General features: G+C 43.5%; 2 protein-coding genes across 5 annotated transcripts; both read left to right on the top strand.

The window, feature by feature from the left end:
- Window positions 1–30: 30 nt before the first annotated feature.
- ENTR1 (endosome associated trafficking regulator 1) lies at window positions 31–4421 on the top strand. Of its 2 annotated transcripts, none has more exons than XM_054849280.1 (7): window positions 31–228; window positions 319–603; window positions 1178–1251; window positions 2029–2140; window positions 2728–2790; window positions 3328–3467; window positions 3859–4421. In XM_054849280.1, the coding sequence occupies exons 1-7, from the start codon at window positions 100–102 to the stop codon at window positions 3950–3952; spliced, it is 897 nt and encodes a 298-aa protein (XP_054705255.1). In that variant the 5' UTR covers window positions 31–99; the 3' UTR covers window positions 3953–4421. The 2 variants fall into 2 exon arrangements, with proteins under 2 accessions (XP_054705255.1, XP_054705256.1); XM_054849281.1 differs by having other exon boundaries at window positions 32–210.
- On the top strand, window positions 3987–24010 carry SNAPC4 (small nuclear RNA activating complex polypeptide 4). Of its 3 annotated transcripts, none has more exons than XM_054849255.1 (23): window positions 3987–4126; window positions 5895–5935; window positions 6984–7142; window positions 7685–7810; window positions 8663–8741; window positions 9345–9426; window positions 10265–10369; window positions 10964–11036; window positions 11321–11485; window positions 11716–11863; window positions 12858–12964; window positions 13252–13346; window positions 14050–14144; window positions 14786–14871; window positions 15563–15955; window positions 16990–17079; window positions 17306–17549; window positions 17656–17726; window positions 18049–18159; window positions 18368–18395; window positions 19060–21164; window positions 22431–22561; window positions 23502–24010. In XM_054849255.1, exons 2-22 carry the CDS (start codon window positions 5933–5935, stop codon window positions 22548–22550), a joined length of 4485 nt encoding a protein of 1494 aa, XP_054705230.1. In that variant the 5' UTR covers window positions 3987–4126; window positions 5895–5932; the 3' UTR covers window positions 22551–22561; window positions 23502–24010. The 3 variants fall into 3 exon arrangements, with proteins under 3 accessions (XP_054705230.1, XP_054705228.1, XP_054705227.1); XM_054849253.1 differs by lacking the exon at window positions 3987–4126 and adding an exon at window positions 4490–4863 and having other exon boundaries at window positions 18049–18147; XM_054849252.1 differs by lacking the exon at window positions 3987–4126 and adding an exon at window positions 4490–4863.
- Window positions 24011–25270: the final 1260 nt, after the last annotated feature.

Genomic DNA, 25270 nt, shown 5'->3' with positions numbered 1-25270 from the left:
TGGTCCGTTCTGAGGGAAGGCGGGGCCCGCTCTGAGGTGAGGACCCGCCCCGCGGTCGGTGGCCGCCCGGGTCGCGGAGAGGGCTGAGGCGGGGCGGCTATGGCGGCGGGGGGGCTGCCGGCGGGGGGGCTGCCGGCGGCGGGCCCGGCCGAGCCCAACCCCTTCTCCTTCCACGAATTCGTCCGTAGCAAGGCCCGGAGCGGCGAGGAGGTAGGCGGCGCCCGCCAGGTAGGGCCTGGGCGGAGTCGCGGCTGGGCCCCACCGCGCTGAGGCGCCTGTCCCCCGCCCACCTCAGCCCCTCTGCTCTCTCCTCTGCAGGCGGCGCGGCCCTGCCCGAGCCTCGGCCCCCTCTTATTCCCGGATCTGGTGCCGCCCGGAGAGGCGAAGGACGAGGAGGAGGAGGAGGAGGAGGAGGAATGGAGCGGGAGCTACCAGCCCTTGACCGTGGAGCAGGCCCATCTCGCCGCCGCGGGCCTCGACTCGCCCTCCGCCGGCTCCTTCTTCTGCGAGGGGCTGGCAGGCAGCGAGGACCCGAGCGTAGCCTCCCTCGGAGCCCCGCCGGGGCCGGGCTTTCACTCCCTGCGGCAGCCCAGCTACGAGGAGGTAAGCACCTCGGCCGACCTCCCGGCACCTTTCTCAGGGAGGACACAAACGCCACCTGCGGGCTCCGTCTTCTGTCAAGCGACCTCTGAGCTGCTCGTGTATCAGGTTGTTACAGAAGCTTGGTGTCAGCCTCCAGTGTTACTAAAGTGTGCTGTCAGCAAGGGCTGTGCCACACCTGGCAGCGTGTTGTTAGAGATGCTTGTGGAACAGAAGTAGGTCTGAAAAATTGCTCTACAGCATGTGTCAGATTTGGTACCTTGTCTGTCCTACTGCTTTTGGCATGACCCAGGGGTGACTTCCTCGTGCTCTTCCCCCTGAGGTCATATTAATTTAAAAATAACAGCATTTGATTAGTCACATCTGCACTGGTTGCTTGGTGCCACGTTTCTGTGCCCCACAGGGTTAGTGAAATTAAATGGTTTTGAGAGGGGAAAACTAGCTGGAATGTAATAGAAAGCGCAAGACTTTCCAGCACTGGAGTTAAAACTAAATATTTCTTCTGGTACTGGTCTTGGAGGGCTAGTGTTGTTGTGAAACCACACCCTCATATCTAATGAGAATTTTTATTTTTTAGCTAAAAGAAGAGAATGCCAGTTTGAGAAGCAAGATCAATAAGCTTCAGATTTTCTCTGAAACTCAAGCAGACAAGTGCGTAAGCCACAGTATGGGGGAAAGTAACCACATAAGCAAGGAGTTGTCTTAGAAGAGGTGCTCACTGGAAACAGTCAACGTCTTTAAAGAAGAAAAATGTAGTTGAAATCTATGCTATTTATTAAAAAGCTTTAACAAACCTGGTTTTCTTATTGAAAAAGGCTTGGAAAGTAAGTAGCAAGCTGACATCTGATGAGTGTGTTTGTGTGGCTTATGCTTCCTGCAGTTTAGGTGGTTAGTGAAAACGAGGGTAGGGCTTAACAGGATCCATTTCATAAAGATTCGGATTAACAAAAAAATCTTAATTTCTGTCCTTTGAAGCAAGAAAAGCATTTTTATTTTTACTGGTGAGCAACTTGATATTGAGAGACTTGAATTTCCTGAGGTTAAACAGCCCGGTGACTGATCTGGGGTGGCAATTTCTTAAGGTCCCTTCAGAATCCTCTGCGCTTCGCTGCTCTGTGCAGTGAGGCAGCTGGTACTTCTATGGTGATGGGGTAACCGTTTGTTTCAGAATTACCCTTATCTCAGCTGATTGTGAACAGCCATGTTTTCTGTCCAGCCTTTCTGCATTCAGCTGTATAGTTCCCATTAATGCTAATGGATATTGAACAAAGAAATCCCCTGAGCCACAGCCTAGAAGTGTACTTCTGTGGGAAGACGTAATTTTTCGATAACGTGAAAGAATGAGTTTCTTGATCCTTCCCCAGAATTTTCTTACTAAGATATTTAATGTTACAAGTGCTTGCTGAACATTGTCTCCTGTTTTTTAAGGATGAGGAAGCTTGAAAAAAAGCTTGAGGAAAACAAAATTAAAGAAGAAAAAGAAGCACAGGATTTGGAAGCAATGGTGCAGCACGTGGAACAAAATCTCCAGCTGATGACTGTAAGTGTTGGTATTGCCATAGCAGCAGAAGCTTGTTTGAAGTTTCTGTAGTTCCATTCCTTTTCCTTCCTCCTCCAGGAGAGTGAGGGAAGGTGAAGTGATTGCTTCACCCTTGCGAGCACTAAATAGCTCTGCCATGGGTTCATTTTCTTCCCTTATCACAAGACTGTGTCCCAGTCTAGAACTCCTTTCATTGCCTAGAATAAGGGAGGTCTTTGCAGAAATACCATTTTTGGATTCATCAACATCTTCAACTGCTTTTTTGCAGCCTTCTGAAAACACCTCTATGAACTAAGAGCTATTTTTCCTGCTTGCTTATTTATACTGAGTACCTTTTCCTCTTGTCCACAAACAAAATTTAGTGGCTAGACGTGATGGAGAGCACTTGAAGATAATAGAAAGGAAAATCAGGGAGGAAACAGCTGATCAGATGGGCTAGGGGCACAATCCCCATCTTGGAACGTGAGGTGGTATAACACAAACCACATCAAGTTCTGTGCTGGAATCATGTGTTCCTACATAGCTCAAACTGCCTGCTGTGTCCTAAGCACTGCTGTGATCTTTAAATGATCTTTATTCTATTTCAGAAACGGGCTGTTAAAGCAGAAAACAGCGCTACAAAACTGAAACAGGAAAACGCATTACTTCAGGTACGAAGCAGCGTTCTTAAGGCCTTGCTGAATGTATTGAGAGCAAAAGCATACACCTTGAAATTGAGCCTAGAAAAAGGATATTGAAAAATTCTAACTATGCCTCACTTTTCTTAGTGAATGCTATAGAAAGTATTCTAGACTAGAACACTTCAGCTCTACGCAGACTGTTAACTTTGTCTCTGGGATGTGTGGTACTTCACTTAAAATTTTGCTGAAGTTTGATGTGATGTTCAAATGCTGTTCGATATTTGGGACCTATGAACGCCGTAATGCACCAGGGTGTTTGGCTGTAGGATGGTGCCTGACAATGCTGCGTGCATTTTCAGTTTTAACAGAGACTTCCACGTTGTTTTCTGTCAGAGACTGCTCCCCAGAGCTGGGAAGATGTTCTCTCTAGGCAGTCTGGTTACGGGATCTATTAGTTGCTGTACCTAATACATTGCTGTCCAAATGTATTCATTAGTTTAATTGTAAAGTATCTACTGGAGTTTTGTGGTTATTTTCGTATAAAGTTTTTGTCTGCTTCCTCCCTAGGTTCAGCTGAAGAATTACAAGACAGAGAATGAAGCTTTGAGGCTGGGCCAGTCAGCAAGTCTGGCCGCGGTGAAACAAAACGCGGACATCGCCCTACAGAACCTTCTCACAGTTATAACAAACTCCCGCTCTTCAATAAAGTGAGTTGTTTTGAGATCACTCTCCTAACGCTATCCCCAATGCTTGTCTAATTACTACAGCTAAATGTCCCCAGTGGGGTTTTAGGATCGAAACTCTTGATTCTTACATTCTGTACGGCAGATCAGCTAGTCCATGTTCTTACTTACCTGATACATATTTTCCTCCAAGTTTAGGTAATAAATATAACTATAATGTCCAAGTTTGGTTTTTTTTAACTTAATGTAAAACCATTATACTTAGACTCTCTAAGTCTCTTATATTTCACTTCAAGAAGTGAAATCTTCAGTCCAGATGAATTGCTTCTTGAAAAGTCTCATTGTGTGGGTAACCACCACACAGCGCTGCTTTATCCTGTCCCCAGCCTAACGCTGTGCCTCTCCCGTGTTCCAGGCAGCTGGTCTCCGGAGCGGAATCGCTGCAGCTCGTTGCTGATCTCCTTAAATCAATAGACAGAATTTCTGAAATGTCAGAAGATGGACAGTAAAGCTGCAAAACGGATTCAAACTGAGAACTTCGCTTTCATGCAGAAATCGTTACTTAAAAGTTAATTTCCGATACTCAACCTGGTTACGATGCGAACTGCTGCAGAACTGGCTTCTCCATCTCTACCTGTCGGGCAGCCACAGCCACCGGGTTGCTAAAACCTGAATCGACAAGAGTATGTCCCTTTTTTCCTGCTACACGGGGACGACGGCCCCTCCTTGCCTCGCACCCCGCATTCCTGCGAGCCCCCCCCCCCGGTTTTGCCTGGGACCCCACAAACCCCCCCGGCTTTGGCTGGGCCCCCCCTTGCCTTTCTCTTCCCCATCAGGGTGTTCCTGGCCGCGGAGGGAAAAGGGGTTGTGGGGCTTTCGAGCCGGGCCCGGCCGCCGGAAGCGGTTTGTAATCATCCTCATCGCGGCCGCTGTGTGACGGGTTTTGTGGCGCTATTAAAGACCGCGGAGGTGGCGGCACGGCCGGGGTGCGGTGGCTGCGGCACCGGGGCGGGGAGAGGGGACCCGGCGGCGTCCTCAGGCCGGCCACGTGCGCCAGCCCCGCCCCGCCGCGGTATGGGCGGTGCGCTCGATTGGCTGGGCGGTGTCACGTGCGGAGGGGCTCAGCTGACCGAGGTGCTCAGCGGTGATTGGGTGGAGGGCGAGGGGGCGGGGTCCGCGGCAAGGCAGTGCGGCCCAGGCCCGGGAGTCTGCGGTGTCGCCATGTCCCGCTGGCCGGGCCCGGCCGGGGCCCCCCGCCGCTCCCCGGCCGCTGAGGCCGCGCGGTCTCCCTCGGCCCTCGACCTAAACGCGGAGCGGGAGAAGATCCGGCGGGAGATCGAGGAGCTGGAGCGGAGTCTGGAGCCCGGTGGGGCTGGCATCGAGGTGGCCGTGTCGGACTCCAGCCTCAGTTCTGACACGGGTACGGCGGGGCGCGGGCGGGGCGCGGGCTCGCCGCTCTCCAACCTCCCCCGCTGCTTCTGCTCCTGCATTAAGTTACTGCTCTGGCTCTTGAGATGCGTGACGGGGGAGAGGCTCGGGTCGGTTTTGTATTAACCCCGCCATTTCTGCCAGGCGCTGCGCACAGGCGGTGCTGGGAGCGAATTTTGGAGGTCTTGAAGCAAGGCGTCTCCTCAAGGCTTTCCTTAGCAAGAGACCTTGCAGGAGAAGCCTCTTGCACCGGTGTTTTGCATGTTTTCATGATGAAACCCATGGCAAGCTGGCGGGGAAGGTTGAGAGGCCATCACGCCTCCTGATGGAGGTTTCTAGTCAGGGCGGGTAGTAACGAGCTGACTCATGAAATGCAACAGCCCATCAAATACTGTCATTAGTTAATTCCCAGACGTTTCCACGCTGTCTGAATGGACAGCACAAACTCTGCTGTGTGAACCACTCCATTTTGCAGGCTGCCTGTGCTTCCTAAAATTAATTCTTCAAAGCAAAGAGGGTGTGGTAATAGTTGGGGTATCTATACTTCTGGTGGCTGTCACAGTTGCTTCATCCACCTGCGTTTTGATCATGCAAGGCTGAATAATGTACATCAGAAGCCTGTAGCCACACTAAATGCAAAAACAAATATTGCTGAAGAGTGTGGATGGGCTGTTATGTGTTTACAAATTTGATGGGTTTTATTGGGTTGGAGTGTTCACTTGCCTGCGTACTCTGCAGCCTTTATTTTACCGTGATGTATAGGACTAAGATGCAGTTTGATTGTTGCTGCAGTTATCAGGAGCAGCTCATTTTTCCTACTGTAGAACAAAAAAGTGCATGCATGGAATATAACTAATACTTTTACTTGACAATATTGGCAGTATCCAAAACCTCTAATTGTCACATCTGAGATACGATGTGGTGCTTTATTCTGTATGCTTTAATTGAAAAGTCTTTGGCTTTGAAGCTTTCCTTTTTTTATCCAACTGCAGTCAGCCTTTTTGTGTTTTTGTTGTCTAACAGATAATGGTGAAGATGATGACTCAGATTCTCATGCTGAAATGGTAACCATTTTTTCTTTAAGCATCTTTCCATCTGTCTATTGAAGGGGAATTTCACTCTGTTCTGGAGAAATCTAGGCAGCTGGCTTGGCTCTATAGCTTGGGAATGATTAATAGTAGACCTGGAGGTTTGGTTAATCCTGCCCAGGACTTTATTATTCATGTGTAATAGATTTCTTCCTGTGAAAACAAATGACAGGCAGCAGAAGCCTCACTGCTCTAGTGCTTGTTGATCTCTATCACTGGAAACACCAGCTTCTGGGGAGGTCTCAGAGCAATTGCACTTGAGAAAGAAATCATCAGCTTGTGATCAAGAAATCTTTTACTTCTTTGTATCTGAAGAGTACTGGGTTTGTACATGAGGGGAAAATTCCTTTTAAGACTTTTTACAAATCTGTTTACCTTTGGTGTTGTTTTAAACATAATATTTTCTCAGACTTCATATAAAAACATTTAGCAGAGAAATATCTTAAGACCTGTAGAGCACAGTAAAGGAGAAGCTAGTTTGTGAAGACAAATCTGCTGGTGCAGATTGGACCCAGGTGCAGAGCACTTTGATGAAACAGTCAGCCCTGCTTTGTGTCTGAAGCATGTGGTAGTAGGCCAAGGGAAGAATTGCTTCAGTAGAAGCACAAATGAGGTGGAAATTTGAAGGGGTGGTTCTGAAGTACAGATTTAGCAGGTAAGAGCGCTCCAGTGTAAAGTGCTACTATTTTGCAGTTCACAGTTCTGTGGTTGATGGTGCAAGACCAGGTGTTGGTGAAGTTTGGGGTCAGACTTTGGCTCAAGTAGCAGCAGGCTGAACTAACGAACAGGGTGAGCGGAGCTAGGCGAGGCTGGTAACTCTGCCTCTGGGGGCGTTCAGAACAGCTGCCAGGGAGAGACAAACAGTTATGTGCCTCCAAATCTTTCGAAAATCAGTTTTGTAAAATAACAGAAAGATTGACTTATGAAAATAATTATGTTACATACCTGCTTTTAAAGCAAGCAATTTTTTCCCTTTTTTTCCTCTTTTCCTTTTTTCTCCCTGAAATACCTTGTTTGCTTCAAGGAAATGGAAAGAGAAGATGACAGTAGTGATGATGATATTGAAGGTAGTCTGCCACAGGATCCAGAAACATGTCTGCAGATGAACCATGTGTACCAGGAAGTTATCCAGGAAAAGATTGAGGAAGTCGAGCTTCTCATTGCACAAAACAAAGAACAGCAGGTGAGCAAAACAGGAGTAAAATGTTCATTCCTGTGCTTTTCTGAGTTGCCATTTGTCATCTTTCCCTGCCCACCAAGCCCAGTAAAACTTTCCAGTACATTCCTAATCCATCACAGGGACCAGTGGAATCAGCTGCAGCAGTTGTAGTCCCTTGTTCATATGCTGGTGCGGTCCTCAGTTTGCTTGGCCAAGAAACAGATTCATTTTCTTCATGGCAGTTCAGACCAATGTCACTTGACTGGCCTTTTGAATGCCTTATCTGACTGATGTTTCCATGCTTTCTTATCACAAAAAAAAAGCTACCACTAGGGTATCTTATATTTTAGCTTGTTGAAGCAAATTAGTATTTTTTTAATCATCTGCAGTGTACTGTACAAACTGAGGAAGTTCCAAATCCTGTCTTTAATGTGTACGCTGATTTACAGTCTGATGCTGCAAATTTGAACCCTACCTGGGATGTTTGTGATGGCTCAGCCACTGCTCTCTGAAATTAGGAATTTGAAGGAGACACTGATACTGTTTAATTGATTCTTGTATTGCAGAAGGAAATCATGTGCGAGCTTGGTGGTCCAAAAATAGCAAAGGCAGGAGATGGTAGAAATCTACCAGCAAATATATTTTTGGGTCACTTTATGAAGCCATACTTTAAGGATAAAACAACAGGAATTGTAAGTAAATATAACTAGGTTGCATACTGATATGTCTTTCAATGACAGATTTAAATTGTAACTGTGTTAAAACTGTTATGTTTCTATTATGTAACTGTGAGTGTCACTCCTGAGTTTGAATTCTCTTCTTTTTTTCTCATTTGTTACTTACCCTCTTTTGGAAATGTTTGTTGTACCTGTGTCTGGCTGTGATATCTGAAAGCAAGTTGTGAGAAGTGGCATTCCAGCCATGGGGCACTTGAACATTCTTATTCTCAACTTAACGTTGATTGTTTGTCTTCATCTCCATGATCCAATTCCGTGCTGTTGTTTAAAGTACTTGTTGAAATCTGATTGTCCTTGAAACTGAGTTTCTGAGGCAACTGTTGCTACTTTTTTTTATATGCCTTTAAAGGGTTGCTAGCAAAAGGAGATCTTGACTTTTTGTTGTAGCTGTCAACTGTCACTATACATAGATTAATATAACATTCAAGCAATGACTGGTAATTTTTCTATGAATTCCTACCCAAGTTTGTAGTGCATCTTAAGTAGGTACAAACATGCGTAATACATGTCCCCACGTCCAAAATGCTTTTTCAACTGTCAGCTAATGTGAGCAGGCCTGACTCTGAGCTGAGAACGTACCATGTAACCATGGACAAACTTACTTGCTGGAAGTATCTATTTGCATTTGTTTTCTTATGTCTTCTGATGTATCTGTGAGCTAGTGCTAGTAAAGGTAACTTAGCACTTTGCATAAGTTTGAGTTACCAGTCTTTTTGTAGCAGTTCATGCTAGAGTTCTAAGAAGAAAGCGCCATTTTTCTGGGTATCTGACTCTTCCAATGTATCTAACCCGTCTAATCTTTATTAGGGCCCTCCTTCCAATGAAGATGCCAAGGAAAAGGCAGCTCAAGGCATAAAATCCTTTGAACAACTGCTTTCCACAAAATGTAAGTAAGTCTGTGCTGTTCAGTGCTCTATAAGAGCTATAACAAATGTATATATTCATACTGTTAGTTCCCCCCCCATTTGCAGTTAAACATCAGCACTTCTGATGTTTCATACTTGACTCTACAAAAAAAAAAAGTAGTTAAAAGTAAAAGGGATGCTCCGTAAATTGTTTCATTGAGTTATTAATGACTCGCTGCTTTCATTTGCATTTGTTTTGATGCATCATATAACAACATCCTGTGAGCACTCCAAAACCAAATGAGATTCAGTGAGAGAAATTCAAGGGACACTTACAGCTCTGGATGGTTACAAACACCTGGGCGATGATCTTTACTGAGATCTCTTCAGAACTAAAACTGAGCAAGAGGCTGCGACTTGCCCAAGTCAGATGTGCCATTAGTCATTTTGGTGGAAAATAGAGTCAATTTACCTAGCCTCTAGTAGCTACTTTGCCCGACAAAACTGCATAGCTAATGAAGATGAACTGTTATTGATGACCTGGGGGATACTTTAACAGTGGTATTGAAAGCAGTGGATCTGTCTCTTTCTTGGCAGTGATTTTGCACTAATACTTGAATGCTTGATTACTTTGTTTTGTCTAGGGAAAAGCAGAGAGAAGACATTATTGCAGAAATCAGTAATAAGTGACCGCTTGCAGCGCCTGCTTCAGCCGAAGTTACTGAAGTAAGTACTATGCAAAAATCTTTCTCCTTATGAGAACGTTATATATGAAGGAAGGAGAGGATATATGTGGAGACTTTACCTTCCTTCTTGCATTAAGTGCGATTCAGTAAGGTTACAAATCACAGCAGAGATACTTTGACTGTCACCATTGAGCCTGGGAGACCACTCTGAATTACAGCAGTGGTCCTCAAACTCCCCTGTCCTATGGGCACCGGTGCAGAGGATGACACTGTTGTAGGCAGCAGCATCTTTCGTTCTTTGACGTTTATATTATCTGTGTGTGCATGTGGTACCAAAGAGTCTCAGACTGCGATGTCCTGACTGTAAGCAAGAGGTTACAGCATTTGGGTTGGGTTGTAAATGCTTGATGATTGTTTTGTGGGTATCTGGCAGGTGGAGAGGTTTTGTTTTGGAGGTGTTGTGGCATTTTATGGCCATCTATTTCTGCCCATTGACGCAGTGGTATAACTTAAAATAGTCTACAGAGCTTAAAGCTGAAATTGTGATATGTAGCAAGTATTAATGGTGTGTCCGGCGAGAGGTTTCTGTGCCTGGAGCTGGTCTTTGTTGCTGTTGCAGCAACCGTTGGGTCTCTGTAAATAGCGAAATGATTAATCTGAGACCTGTTCTGGGTCAGTGATTTGCATTGAAGGTGCAAAAATAGGACAATGAGTGTGCTGTGTGGGAAAACCTGGAAGAACTACAGTTTTGTGTAATGTGGAAATGAAAGGAAAGAATGACGCTGATGGGGAAACAATCTTTGCCATGTGTCTTCTGATGCCATTGACCTCATTCCCATCTGGTCATATCAAGTAATGATAAAAATGTCTTTAAACAGGATGAGTTATTGGAATCAGAAACTGGAAAAAGTCAAGACTGAAATGGAGAAACAGATCTTGGAAAAGCAAATCAAAGAAGTAGAGCAAGAAATAGAGGCAATTAAGTAAGAAGTCTTTTTGTGTTCTTGGTGAAAATGGAAGTCTATTCTTGGTATTTACCTCTTAAAATTCCCTCCTTCCTGGAGTGTTTCTAGAAATGACATCTGGAGAAAGCTTTATTTGTGTTGGCTTGCAAAAAATTAAGTGCTGTTCAAACTCTGCAGAGCTGTAATCTCCTCAGTTTTTTACTAAGAATTGTGTTTTGGGTCTTGGTACACAAATGTAGTATCTATACCCAATGTAGAGGTGCTGCTTTAAATAGTTCTTGATTTAACAACAAGGAAGCAGAGAGCTTAGTAGTTCTGAACCTTTGCTCGTTAACAGGTCTGGAGCAATGTCTTTCTTTTGATTTTACATTAATTATTTCTCTGGCTAAACCAACTTCATCTTGAGGGGACTGTTTTTCAAGAAGAAACATTGTTTTGGGCAAATTTACAACACAGGGTGCTCTAACATAGTGAGATAATAAGTGTTCAGTTCCTGTGGAAATCAGTAACAGGTGGGAGGAGTAAGATGAAACAAGATCAGAAAGATAAAAGTGACTGTTTGTTTAACCATTTAATGTGGTTTGTTCTTTCTCCCTGGATCTTCTGCTTTAGCCAACTCCCAGAAAGTGACTTGATAGGAAACAGATTCGATGAGCATGACTGGGAGAAAATTTCAAACATCCATGTAAGTTGGGAGATCAGCTGTTCTACTACTTCTGATATCTGTGTCCCTTCTCTTGAAAAACTACCTGACCTGGTCTAGTTTGCATCTGCTGTTCCCATCATGCATTTCTTGAAGTTGACTGTTAATGTGATCTCAACTTGTTAAATTTAATGATTTAATTCTGGAAAAATTAGCAATAAGACATATCTGGAATGCAAAATACATTCCTTGTATCAGTGTTCCTGTCTGTCCAGGTGTTTCAGTCCCAGCTACAGGACAAAACAGATTTTTGCTGTTTCTTTTAGTTTGATGGACAACGTAGTTCAGAAGAACTGAGGAAGTTCTGGCAAAATTGGGAGCATCCAAGCATCAACAAAAAGGAATGGACTGAGGAGGAAATAGAGAGGCTAAAGAAGATAGCTGCTAAACATGGTTATCTGGACTGGCAGACAATAGCCCAGGAGTTGGGGGTAAGGTCTTCTGAGCTCAGAAACAAGGGGTGACAAGTTAGTTAATTCTGACTTAATTGTGCCTCATGTCAGTTTTTCAGAAAACAATGTTAATTCATTGTTAATTAATGCTTTTCTGAGAAGCGTTCAAGAACAGTACCAAAAAAGCTTGGTACTTTAGCCTTTCCCTCTTGCTTTTTGTCCTCATAAATAACCAGTTATCTGTGTATCTCTGTTTTCATTGTATTAAGACAAACAGGACACCTTTCCAGTGCTTGCAGAAGTATCAAATCTATAACAAAGACTTGAAAAGGAAAGAATGGACCAAAGGTGAAGATCAGATGCTTTTAGAGCTTGTTCAAGAGATGAGAGTAGGAAGTCATATCCCATACAAGAAAAGTAAGTGACCTACAAGTGAAAATGCCTTTTGTTCACCTGTAATTTTTTCTTTCATTCTCCCAGGCTTATGTCTGTTAATGTTTCTGTATACTAGAACACCCAGCCTGCTCTGATTCAAGGAATTAATGAACTTTTATTTCCTATGAATGTTTCCATTTCCAGGATAGTCACAGTTCTGCATTTTCACCTTACCTTTCTAGCCTGTGATCTAGCCAAGGCACAACATTGCTGTGGCTCATCTGAAACTACAGATGTACTGATTTCTAAACCCCTCTGTTGATGAGATGAATGAAAGAGGATGGTTGAGGTTTCCCTCTCCTTTTCCTTGGTGGGAGCAGTGATATTTGCCTTTCCTGTACCTGCCTGGGAGCTTCATTAGATCAGCAAGAACTTAGTATCCTTGGAACCTTTATCCATCGTTGAAATTGGCTGAGACTTGTAACAAGTACTGATGGTAGTGTGAGCTTTGGGTTTTGTAGCAAAATCATCAGAGTTCTTCCCTAGAAAGGCAATATGCACTCATGGCCAGCTGTTTTGGCAGTTTTCAGTGCTGTGCCCAGAAGCCTTTTCTAGGGGGTTGGTACTGCTGCTTCTGCTCCTCAGAAGCGTGGGAGGCAGAATGACTAGTGAGGGACAGAGTTGAGAATAGTAATCAAGTATCTGGCATCCTAAATCCAAGCCTGTGAGTATAACCCCTGGTGTCTTGAACCTGTCAGATATGTATTGGAGCTGAAACCTTTCCTAGTTCTTTGTTGTTGCAAGATGGATTGTTGGGTCATCATGTGTCTGGTATGGATAATACCATTACAAATAGTAATGTTTTGTGTATGCCATGCTCTTTCAATTCTTCTTGTGTACCACTGTTTAAGTATTTAAGCTGAGATTAAAATGCTGCTTGTGACAATCCATTGTTTGAAAATATCGCAGTTACAATGTAAGTAAAGGAAGAAACATTGTTTGCAACAGCCTTTAAAATATACCTTTGCATTTCTAGTTGCTTATTACATGGAAGGAAGAGATTCTGCTCAGCTGATTTACCGATGGACAAAGAGCGTGGACCCCAGTTTGAAGAAAGGACCCTGGACGCCAGAGGAAGATTCTGTAAGCTCTGTTCTCTGATGCCTAGAATTGCAGGGTGCAAAAGGTGGGAAGGTTGGACTGTTGAGATGTTGCATGGCTATATACATCTGAGCTTTAACAGTGGCACAAATGAATGTAAAATGGACCAAGGTGGACAGTTTACAAAGTCAAGAGGGCTTAGAAACTCCTAAACACTTCTGTTCAGAGATTTACAGCACAGTGGACACAAATACAACTGCTTCTGTCTTAGGCCTATCAAGATTATTACTGATGAGAATTTCAACTCTTGCTTTCTCTCATTAACATAGATGCTGTTGGCCGCAGTTAAGAAGTATGGAGAGCGTGACTGGTATAAAATTCGGACAGAAGTGCCAGGGAGGAGTGATGCTCAGTGCAGAGATCGGTAAGTACGCTAAATCTAGTAACTCTACTTTCAAGTGTATTACACAGACCCAAGATGTAAATTATTTTACAAATACATTTGATTTGCTTAAACCAGTGTCACCTTAAGAGCTGTTTTGTAAAGGTGGTTATGGTCTAAATATAGTCTCTAACGTTGTCTCCATGTAACCCTGCATTTGTAATTATAGAAGTCAAAAAGGTGAAATTGAGTTTAACAAGAGAACAGTGCACTGTTGCCTGTGGTGTGCTACTCCCTCAGTGTAGCTGCCTGCAGGTTAGTAGAGGTTGGGAAGGATGTTGTTCAAAATAAAGCAAAGGGGTCATTAAGTGCGAATGAGCGCATGTAGGGAGGGAAGGTTGTCATCCGTGTATTGTCTGTGCATCTCTGAAAATGATCTAGTCAGTGACTCCCTGTAACTGAACGCCAATAATGAGCTGCTGAGCAATTTTCAGCCTTGGACTCCAGGAGACTCAGAGTACAGTGTGCCCTAATTTCAATGACCCGTTTTATGGGTGGCATGATATTTTTGAGAACAAAGAGATTGTAGCTGTGCTGTATTAAGGGAAAGGGGATGGGATCCCTTAGAAAAAGGAAAGATCTGGTAAGGAATGCTGGTTTTGTTCAGCCTCAAAGTATGCAGTGATGACGAGAACTGTACAAGCAGGATTGAATGTTCCTTACTTTTAAAGTTTTCATTTTGAAGGTACTTAAAAGCATTGCACTGTGATGTAAAGAAGGGCAAGTGGAGTTTAGAGGAAGAGGAGCAGCTGATTGAACTGGTTGAAAAGCACGGCCTGGGTAAGTGTTTCTGTGGCTTGATCTTTAGAAGTTTAGAGAAGTAAGTATTGTTAAGAAATTCATCATTTAAGTTTCCTCCTCTTCTATTTTAAGCCCTGCAGCTGATACTAGCAGGCTCTGCTTCATATTGATGATTGCAACCTTCCTTATATTGTGTAGTCTGTTCCTGGAAATTCAGTTATTGAGGGATTGTGTAGTAAAGAGCTCGGTAGCTCTGTTAGGAAAGCGTCAGAGCTATGACAGTTTAGAGGGGTCAGTTCTCCTCTAAACAGCCTCAGAAATAATTCTCTTATTTTCTTTAAGATAGCCTTCCTTAACATCTTAACAAATAGAAGCTTTTCAGCATTCAGTTTAAGCTTTCTGTTAAGCACGCTCTTACTGCTACAAGAGAGTGTGTAATTCTGCTAGGGTTTTCGTTATTGGTTCATATTCTAGTAGTTTCTGACTTTAGCTGAGTGTATAGTGGTGCAAAGTCTGATTGAAGAACACAAATGGTTATTAAGGTTTTGAGATCCATTCATCTGGTAACTCTGTTTCTTACACAAGGAAATGTACAATATATGTGTAATGTTCTGCACTGAAAAGGCCTGTGTCTCAGTTTGTTGCATTAATAGGTATGCTCTACTCTGCATCCTTTTTAGGTCACTGGAGTAAAATAGCTTCCGAATTGCCACATCGGACTGGCTCCCAATGTCTAAGCAAGTGGAAGCTCATGATTGGGTCTAAGGTATTGTACAAAATGCTGCTGTGTCACAGTCTCATCTCTTTAATGAAGATTCTCTAAATGTGAAATCCTGTGAAATAAATACAAAAATTAACATTGATTTTACATAATCAACGCTTTTGTCATGGATGTTCATGGTCTGATTTTTTGATGTGTTAAAGCAGCCTTTGTTCTGAAGGTCTGAAGTTAATTTGCTATATATTTGTATATTATCCAGCATTTCTTTACTGCCCCAAAGTGCTAGTAAGGATGGGATATACCTGGGTTTTCACGTATGTACCTCACGAGTTGCCAGTTTTGGTACCACGCACTCCAGAAGTTAAGACCATGTTAAGGATAGTCCTGTTTCCTGGCAAAGCACCTGCCCTAGGGAAGGATTCATGGAAGTCCAAATGTGTTGAGATAGGGCACTATACTTAGCTTGTACTTCCATGTGCATCTGTTCTTAACACAAACTTGTCTTTATCTGTAGCTTTTTCTTTGCATATAAGAATCTAAACCAATAAAAATCTGTGTCCAAAGGTAATTGTCAGTTGTGCTGGATTTAGTTAATCTTAGCAGAAGTAAAGCAGAACTATCCATTTTGAAGTTAGGCTTTACTGATAGAACACTGCCCCATAAAACTTTTGAGAGATTTGCAAGTTGAGGGTGAACACTGGCTAAAACTTGTCTGTGCTTTTTTTTGACTGAGAAGAAAAGATCTAGGCCAACAAAACGCCGACATGTGCAAGAGAGTTCCAGCTCTTCGGAGAGTAGCAGTGAAGACATAGAACTGGACTTAGCAGACAGTTCAGAAGAGGAAAAAACGAGCAAGGAGGAGTGTGCATTTCCCAGCATTGATTTGTGGATACCGACACGGACAAATATGCAGGAATCAAACAAAGGAAGATACCAAACTCCATCCCTTTTCTCTCCTGTGAGTGCTGATGCAAAGACTAGTAGCAGTGAAGGTCCAAGTGCAACGTGTGATGGAAACAAGGACAGAGCTGCTGATAAACCGTCAGAGTTGAACACCCTCCTGAGGGGCATGGCACGTCCACATTCAACAGACGTCGTTGTGAAGAATCCAGTAGAAGTAATGACAAAGGTAAATCCTGGGATGCTCAGTTTGTTCTTGATGGGGTTGGAGCTCAGATCAGAAGTCATGGGGAAGCGCAGTTGCTGCAGTAAAGAGAATATCTGATGAGTAGATGGCAAAATCTTTTCTTGTGCCTCTGTTGGCTGCTTTCTCACTATGCCATTGGGGGGTGCTGTTGGGAACTGAGCGGTGGGCTCAAACCAGAAATTTCTAGCACTGCCTCCCTGTGCATTACCTAGAAAATAGCTGTGTTCCTTCCTACCCATAGTGTCACAGAAACAAAACTTTTCCTATCTTCATAAAGAGAATTGTCCAGTGAATTGTGGTGTCTCCCTACCCTGGTGACTAGGGCATATACGCTTAAAGTTTGGAAGAATTAAGTTACTTATACATCTGTATCTGGTTCTGGGTTGGGTTTTCACCCCTAATCACGCACTGAAACAGTACAAACCTTCCTAGCACGTTTTTGCAGAAAGATATTCCTTAGCAAAATATTAAATGTCAAAATTTCTAGGTAAGTTCATGTAAGCAAAAATGTTCTGACTTCTGTGCTAAAAATTGCACGTGTGCCCTAGACTGTGGGATCAGTTGCACTGATGACAAGTTTATTGGTTACAGAAGCGGTGTGTTCTGGGGGTTATGGTATGCAAGGGTTGCAAGAGCTTTAATTTTGATTACAGATACAGCATTATTTTACTAATAGAAGTTTAGGGAAGAGCCAGTGGCTTTTTCAAACCTCTCGTCCCGTCCCTTGTACTGTTAAACCAAAGAATGCAAAGAGAATCATCCAATAAATTTTGACCCTCAGTGTGGGTTTCTGTAGCTACTTCACACAAAGGCTTTTTCAAAGTAGAGATTTGGTGTTGTGACAATGCACAAGGACTAGAAGGTAAGGTAAGCATCTGTGCTTCAGGGGTGATTTAATAAGATACTTCCAACAGCAGGAATGTTGAAAACTTTTGTACCTTCTGTGTATAGCCAGTGCAAGTAATTTTCTGAGAGATACTTTCCCTTTTATCTCTTCTCGTATGCTTTGTTTTAAGGCTTCCAGATGTGGAAAGCAAGTGCTACGGGTTACCCTGGAGAATGTGAGAAGAGTATTAAGAAATAACACATGCTTTCAGAGGAAACTTGTAAGTGCCTTTTCTGCCTTGTCCACTCCTGTGATGCGAACACTGCCGGGCTGTATTTAGTGGGAAATGTTTTTTGATAGAATCACAAATCTTCTTGCACTGTAGTCTCAAGAGGAAAAGCTCATAATTTTTTTTTCTTTCATAACTGCCTCATGAATAGTTTGTCCTGGGACTAATTATGGTAGAACCTTCCTAATTAGAACTATATGTATTTGTTCACGCACAGCAATCAAAGATACTAAAACCCTCTGCCGCTGTTTTACCAAAAATATCTGGAGTTAGTACTTCTGTTGGCCAGAAGCTTCAGGGACTGCAGAACATCACAGAGAAAACTTACCGTCAAGAGAGAGAGCGTTTGAGAAGAATGAACCTTGACAGAAAGCTTCTAATGGCAGTGACACCTTGGGTGGGCAATGTACTACTGCCTTGCACCTTGCAAACTGGGAAGATGGCTTTTCATCAGACAAAAGGTAGTGGTGACCCATCAAGGATAGTACTCTCCTACTTTTTGTCCCTACATTCTGACATCTTCTAAGTGAATGCCCAGCTGATTTTGATATTGGACTTTTTTTCTAGCTGATTCTATTCAAGAGAAGCTTAAATCAGTCAGTCTTGTGAGCACTCCTCTGTTCACACTTTTCATTCAGGTAGGTTTTACTGTCTTATTAGCATTATCTGCTTTCAAACAGTGGTAATCTTTATTTCTATATTTGATGGTTAAATAAATGGTTTATCTTTGTTCCTTAAACTAATCACCTAATACTGGATTAATCTGAACTCATGGCTTGCATATGTTTCTTAAATAAATCCTGCATCCAGAATCTAATACTCTGAGGACTTTTTCTGTAAGTGTGAAAATGTCCCCAGAGTCTTGTATGTGAAGTCTCTCCCATCCGTCTTGTATTGTTACTGGCTCTACCAGAATGTTTTTATTCTCAATCAAATTTTAATGAAATCCTCATCTTGCAGCTCTTTCAGATTGATACCAATGGCTGCATGAAGGTTATTCGTGAGAGAAGGCTAAGGCAGTCAGAGCTGCTTAGGGCTAATGCAAGAAGGCCTCAGCAGGTATTGCACACGGTCTGTTTCTAAGCTTTTCCCATTTTCACATTTTTCATTCTCTGTGGCCAGTGGGGCTGTTTGTGTGCGTGTGTTACCAGTTTGTTTTAGTTCAGAAGCATAATAAAATGTATAGGATGTTAGTAGATGTGGGTTTGATTCACACCTGTGCTGTTTTAATGATCTTTAGATATCTCAGAAGTATAATTTAATATAATTTTTTTGGCAGGCTTCCCAAAATATGGAGACTTCTTCAGGTACCTACCAGAACATTTATTTTTATGATATGCAAGAACTTTTCACTTAATTCATCACCATTACATTAATGACCAACTTAACTGAAGGAGAACTTTTGGAACAAAACTACATTGTCATGTGCATTTTTTGCTAGCTCTTGGATCTTTCAGTTATTGGCTAAATATGTTACCCTTTGGTAAGGACTGGAAAAAATACTGAAGGGCTGGGGGACCAGTGGCTTGGGGCCACCAGTTCTGTAGACTATCACTGTTATGCTTTTCCCCAGCAAGGTGCTGGCTGTAGGTTGTAGTGAACATGCTGGCACCGACCAAAACCCCAGTTCGTTGTTGTCATCCTGGCTGGTGCAAAGTGCCGGTGTAGTGTTGACCAGTACAATTTCTCCTGTGCGGTGTTAAGGTGCATTCCTAGCCCATCTGTGATTTCTGGGGAAATTTACATCATTACTGAACAAGCGGTAAACTTGTTGCATCAGAGTTACCTGAAGGGTATCAGGATGGGGCTTGTTTAAATCAAGACCTGTTGTAGGAACTCTCACAAAAAGGAATTTTGCTACTTCCTATGCAGGGTACTCGATGCTTAATAGCTAAGGAAAGGTTTTTAAAAATACTGTTCAATCTTTTTTTTTTTTTTTTTTTTTTTAAATTTTATTCCCCTCCTCTGTAGGCAATTCATCACAATCTTGTACTCAGAGGAACTCCCGAAGGGGCATACCGAGGAATGCTGTCAGACCTGTTGCGTTAAAAGCAAGGGAGACTGCTGCTGCTGTCTCTGAGAGCAGCACTCCTGCGGTGCAGGGAGCTCCACCAGCCCAAGTGCAAAGGCAGAAGCCTAAAACTGTCTCAGAATTACTGAGAGAGAAGCGGCTAAGAGAATCCCGGGCTAAGAAAGCGATGCAGAGGACAGTATTTGTTGCCCCACAGATGCTGGTTTCGGGGCCACTGATAATCCAGCACCCACCACAGCAAATCATTCCTTCTGCACAAGCAGAGAGCAAATCTGCAGCAGCTGGTTGTACAAACAGCCAAGCACAGTGTGCACCAGCTCCATTGCCGGCATTTACATCTGTTGCATGTTCAACTTCTACCCCTGTTGTGCTTGAAAACCATTCCTCATCAGCGTCAGAAACTGGGAAAAGCCCTGGTTCCCCACAAGGGGCAGAACTACAATCCAATAAGGAGCTAAAAGAGCAAGCTTTGGAAGGTAGCTCTGAAGGAGGGGTTTTTCCAGGTGTGAATCCAGCTGCAGCAGAGAAGGCCCCAAATCAGGGAGGGTGCAATGGCCAGGTCCTGGCTGGTAGTTCAACTTCAGTAGTGTTGCAAAACCAAGCTTTTGTTTCACATCAAATTACAGTGGTGCCTGTTGGCATTGAGTCTGGCACCAACAAATTGTCTCTTTCCACACCAGTTACCTGTGAACTCAATAGTAATGGACCACAACAGAGGCCAGTAAATCTATTGCCCGCTCTTGTAACTCCACAAACTGGTTCACATTTGATTCCCAACAGCGTTCTGCCTTTCACATGGGTGGTGACGCCACAGGCTTTGCTCCCCACCGCTGTACAGGCTGTGGTGGGTGTTCCCCAAGGACTGCCAACTGCTGCTGTGAGAAGCCAATGTCAGATGACTGTGACTTCCAATGGCAATGTCTCGAGCTTAGGAGTGCCTCCTGTACCAGCTGGTACATCTCATCCCAGCAGTGCAGACACAAAAGCACCAAGTGCCCAGGTAGCAGAAGGAGTACATTTGGGAAAGACAGCTAACCATTCCATAACTCCCTTACCTGTGACCTCAGTGAGTCCTGGAGGCACCACATCCAGCGTTTCTTCTGTAACACCCGCATGTTCAGGTGGCTTCTCCAAGGCTTCTGACTCCTGTGCAGCTCAGACAGCTGTTCCAGTTGATGCACCAACCCTGCATGCTGTGCTGCTGCCCCAAACACAGCTACCTGCAAGCACTCAGGGATCTGATTCCCCATGTGTGTTGAGTCTCACTAGTTTGGTAAAGAGCCATGACTCCATTACAACAAATGGATCATCTTCCAATCCAAGCATCATCACAAAAGGGATTGTGCTCCAGCCAGGAGATCCAGTTCCTGATAACAATGTTCCAAGGAACTCTGATGGCTTTGCTGCACGAGCATTGAAAAATAGACCAATTGCCTCAAAACCTCCAACTATGCAGCCTGCTGACAGTCCACCCCAGCCAACCACTTCCAGTGCAGAAAAGAATCCACTTGACTTTAGCCTGATTTCCCTTGAAGATGAGGGGTTAGTGAAGGAGTGGCTGAATGGGAAACAAGGTGTCCAGGTACCATCACTACAAACCAGGTTGCCTTATTTGCCACCTTTTCTGTGTAACTTAAAAACCCTCTCAAAGCTACTTCTGCAGAAAGCAGCTCTAGAACAGCAAGCGGCATGTCTTCTGCCTTCTGATGCCAGTCAGGATGAAGGCGCTGGGGTTGATTTGCACGCTATCAGAGAACTGGTTCAGCAGAAACTTGGCAATAACCCTGCTTACCTCCTACTGAAAGCCAGATTCCTAGCAGCTTTTACACTCCCAGCTGTACTAGCAACTCTTCCTCCTCCAAAAGTGACAACAACTCTGTCAGCCAGCAGGAAGCAGTATGAAGAGAGTGATGAAGAGGAGTGGCAGAGCGAGAAGGAAGTGTCTGAGGAAGAGGAGAGTTGTGGGAATGAATTAACAGGTGTACGGTTGGATGGGACAGTTGGTGATGAGCCTGGAGACAAAGATGCTGATTTACTAAATCAGGTAAACAGAGGTGCTAGGGACTAAAAGCAGAAAGCTACTGCTGGCTAAATATTGCTCCCAGTGGAATCTAGGGTGAAATCCCCACTGTTCTTAAGTGTAGCAGAAATTTGGTCCTTTTGAATGAGCACAGTTTTGCAGCCGATAAAAGAAAAAGCTCTCTAGCTCAGCTGGGAGCCCGTAGTCCTCACAAGGATAAAAGCCTGTGGTTTATGTAGCATGTTAAACTTGATGTGATAGTTTCTAGAAATGGGTATCAAAGCTCCCTTCCTCTTACAGTTTATAATCTGCTGTACTGACTCCTGTATTTTTGAAATCAGGCCCTTTTTTTTATTGTATGTGTCCTTTAAACCCCAATAATATCAGGGGAATTATGTATGTTTGCCTAAAATCAGTCTCTGATTTTTTTTAAGCTAAATCCAGTACTGCTCAGCACTTTTTCTTACAGAACATGCCAGGAAGTTGTGTAGCTCAAACTTGCATTTCAGTTCATTGTGGCTCCAAAATAAACAAACAAAACAGTAGTGAATAAACAAGGTAAATGGCTGTTTGTACAGAAAGATGGCAAAGCTGCCTAAAAATCAGAGCTTTCCCATAGTAAAAGCCAGCAGTTACCTTTCTATTCTGGCTCTGACTTTTGGGTCTGGGCCAAGTTCAGTGTAGTTTAAACTGTGAGCAGTTGGTCCAAAAGTCAACAGCAGTTCCTCACTGCCTGACAGTCTTACTGCCAACCTGTGTCCTATCTCATCTTCACCAGGCTCCCTCCCACTCCCTTTATTAATGCTGCAGCCAGGTTATTTTCCTGGTGCTTTTCAGTGAAAAGTTTGTGGTAGGGGGTATATTTCATGAGAAATCAAAAGTTTAGGTTGACCTGTGTTGTCTGGGGCATTGTCCGGCTCCAACAGTGAAAGCTAAAGCATCATTTGTGGCCAGTGTGCAACCTCTCTAAGGAATGGTTGTGCCTGCAACATCAGTAATGAACAGTTGTGCCTAAAGAGAAACTACAGCGGGAGTTGCTCTAGTTTGGCAGTGGTAGCAGAAGCAGGAAGAAATGCCAGTGTTGGCTGAAGGTTTCACTCTGAAAACTTCGGGATGTTTTGTGCTTGCTGTGACATTGGTAATACAGTATTGTTGTCCCATGATTAACGTTGAAGGAAGATTGTTTTTTAAATCCTCTGAACTCCCTAAAATAAAAAGATGGCTGAAGGGGTTCTTTTGCAAGTGTGCGAGCTCTCATGGTGTTGATAGTCTCTTCTGCTGATGTTGCAGGACATGGGAGCCGAAGAGATGGCTGCACAATCTGCCTTGGACTCCTGCACTGATGTGGCTGATGCCAGTGCTCCTCAAATCAGGAGAAGTGCTCGCTTCAGGAAAAGGAGGAGGATTTGAGAAGGAAATGTGTTAGTAGCTACTTTGTGAATCTTGTATTTCTTGCCTGAGAAGAGAACCTGAAATACATTTGTCTGTGGTACAGCTTAGACAATGAATCATGACCCTAGGAGATGACTAGAATTATCTTGACTTTTGTTCCTTTAGGACACAAGAGTTCTACAATCACCCATTAATCACAGACTAAGACTAATACTTTGACTTTCAGGGGAGGGAAAGTTGATGTCTGTGTGCTAAAATTATATACAAAAGTCATGAAGTTCAAACATTTGGCAGTCTTTTAGTCCACGCTGCTGCCTACTGGTATTATACCTAGTTGGTAGCACTCTACAGACTTAGCTGCTAACATGAAACTAGTTTAATAATAGAGGGCTGTAATTTGTGGAACAGGAAAGCCTGGGCAGCTACTGCAGAAAAGAGGGTTTGTGTGTGTGAGTGCTAAATGCTTTCGGCAGAAGCCAAAGTAACTCCTTGCTGCAGGTTCTAGTGGGCTGGTGGTAAGGTGTCCTTTCTCTGGGCTGTCAGGCAATCCTCTGGATCTGGGCAGGTAGTGGCAGTTCTTTGTGTAGTTTGCCCTCTGTAGCCTGGCTCGTGAGTCTTGAAGAATAGTATTAAAAGCTGGTGGGTACTTCATTGGAGTTTGTCTTTAATACTTCATCTGTGAACAGCTTTGTGGGGTTTCTTCCCGCCCCCCCCCCCCCCCCCCCCCCCCCCATGGCTTCATTTCGCTATATGTATAACAGGATGGCTTCTATAGGGTACAAGTGTGTGACATCTTAATATCTGTTGACACCTTTGGTGAAAGAGACTAAATGAACTTGAACGGTGTTTGCGTGATTGTCAGATAAGACTCTTGGGTTTTTTCTTTAAAGTTGGTTTTAGAAACTCCAAAATGGCAGCTTCCCTATACAAGTGCTGTGACTAATAGGAGCTGTTTGTGCTTTGTTACAGGAGTCTCTTGAATGAAGTCTGCCATCCTACATGGCGGCAGGAGATACTCTTTGCACTATTGACTTTTAACACTTTGAACAAACTGACTAGACGGACCTGGGGAAGAGAGGAAAATGGCTGGACTGGTTTTCCTGTCGCCTAACAAAGTCTGCATCTTTAGTTGCAAATAATGAAACAAAATGACTGGAGGGAAGTGTTTCAGGCATAGAGCAATTCTGTTCTCTTTCAAACTAGCACCTGCCATAGATGCTGTGGGGGAAGATTGCTGGAGATCTGGGGAAACCAGCAGTGGTGGTTATTTATTTTCTTTTTGTGTTAGCCCCTATTTATGTGAATGTTTATCCATGTTCAGAATATGTTGTTCACTGGGTGTCTCTTTTTAGTGCTGTGACAGTGGCTTTGCTTGACAGCTAACTGAATACTGCTGAACAAGCAGCAGATTAATTTTGTATCAAAATGAGTCTTGAGTATTTGTTGAAATACAGATGTTTTATTTTTCTCACTTAAAATTACTGATGTCTTCTGTGTTTTGTTGGGGTTTTTTCTGGTAAACAGTGCTTTTAATAATGTGCGTATGATTGTGATTGCTAATGAGAAAAATGAAGTTTGCAAGCTGCATGAAAACCAGGGGGAGTGTGGAACATGAATATGCATGTGGCTAAAACTGCAGGATTTAATTAGGCTTGGATTCTTTCTTGATTCTTCCATAGCCTGCCTCATACAGCCATTTGCAAATCACTCAACAAAAACTTGTTTTGTCATTCATGAAACAGCAATTTCTGTCTTAGAGAGGTGCAAGGTTAGCTGAGTCAAAGCTGATAAAATCTAGTGGGAAAAATGCTGCAGAAAAGTTTCATTCCACTGCACTGGGTAAGCTTCCTGAGAGTGCAGTGGTGAGTTTAGAGCACTGGGAGGTGCAACTCTTCCATGAGGGCCCTTTAGGCAGAACTGGGGTCACGGGACAGTGGATACGGATGTTGCTGTAATTGGGTGTCAAGACATTATGGAGCAAAAGGAAGGATTTTGAAATGGCTTTCCTCTTACAGTGTACTCTATTTTCCATAAGCCAGTGTAGATAATGTTTTTCCAAGAAATTCAGATGTGGCAGCAGCTCTGCCATACAGTTCTGTGTGCTGTTCACCACAGGGCTGTTACTGTGAGGCACTGGTAGCAAATGTGATCTGTGCTCTAAATGATTGTTGTCCTTTGCAGATGCTGCTCAAGAGATGCCCTTGTAATCTTACTGCTTGTGGAAAAATTTGGTATTTTAAGAAGAAGCTTTAATCCTGAAAAAAGAACAAACTGATCTGTTACTATAGAACAAAAACTCCTGAGGCTAGATTGGTCAATTAGCAGGCATTCTGATTACCTTCAGGAAGGGCATAGCTAATAGAGGTGCTGTTATCTTTTTTTTTTTTTTAGTGTAAAGCTAATTTAATGCCTAACAAGAAGCACAGGCTTAAAGAATCTCTGAGCATCTCTGCCCCACTCCTAATGATAACACAGAGAAACCCTCCAGAAACTTAGAAAGCAGAACAAAGGGTAGAGTGGGAAGCTAATGGGAAAATGTGTCATGCTGCCATGGTATCAGAGTGTGTGTGTGTTCTCAAGACTTTTTTAAAACAGACTGTTAGTGAGTTCTTGTTGCAGCTACAGTTCTAGGACTGTGGGGAGGCGGGGAGGCAGTCAAAGGTATGATGTTGATGCTTAACATCATTCCAATGCTGCTTGCTGTGCTGCTCCTTTAATGACTGTTAGAGACACAGCCT

This window comes from Grus americana, chromosome 20 (genome assembly GCF_028858705.1).
Source record: "Grus americana isolate bGruAme1 chromosome 20, bGruAme1.mat, whole genome shotgun sequence".
Lineage (NCBI taxonomy): Eukaryota > Metazoa > Chordata > Aves > Gruiformes > Gruidae > Grus > Grus americana.
Note: the sequence above shows the minus strand (reverse complement) of the source record. Positions and strands in the feature narration are given on the sequence as shown.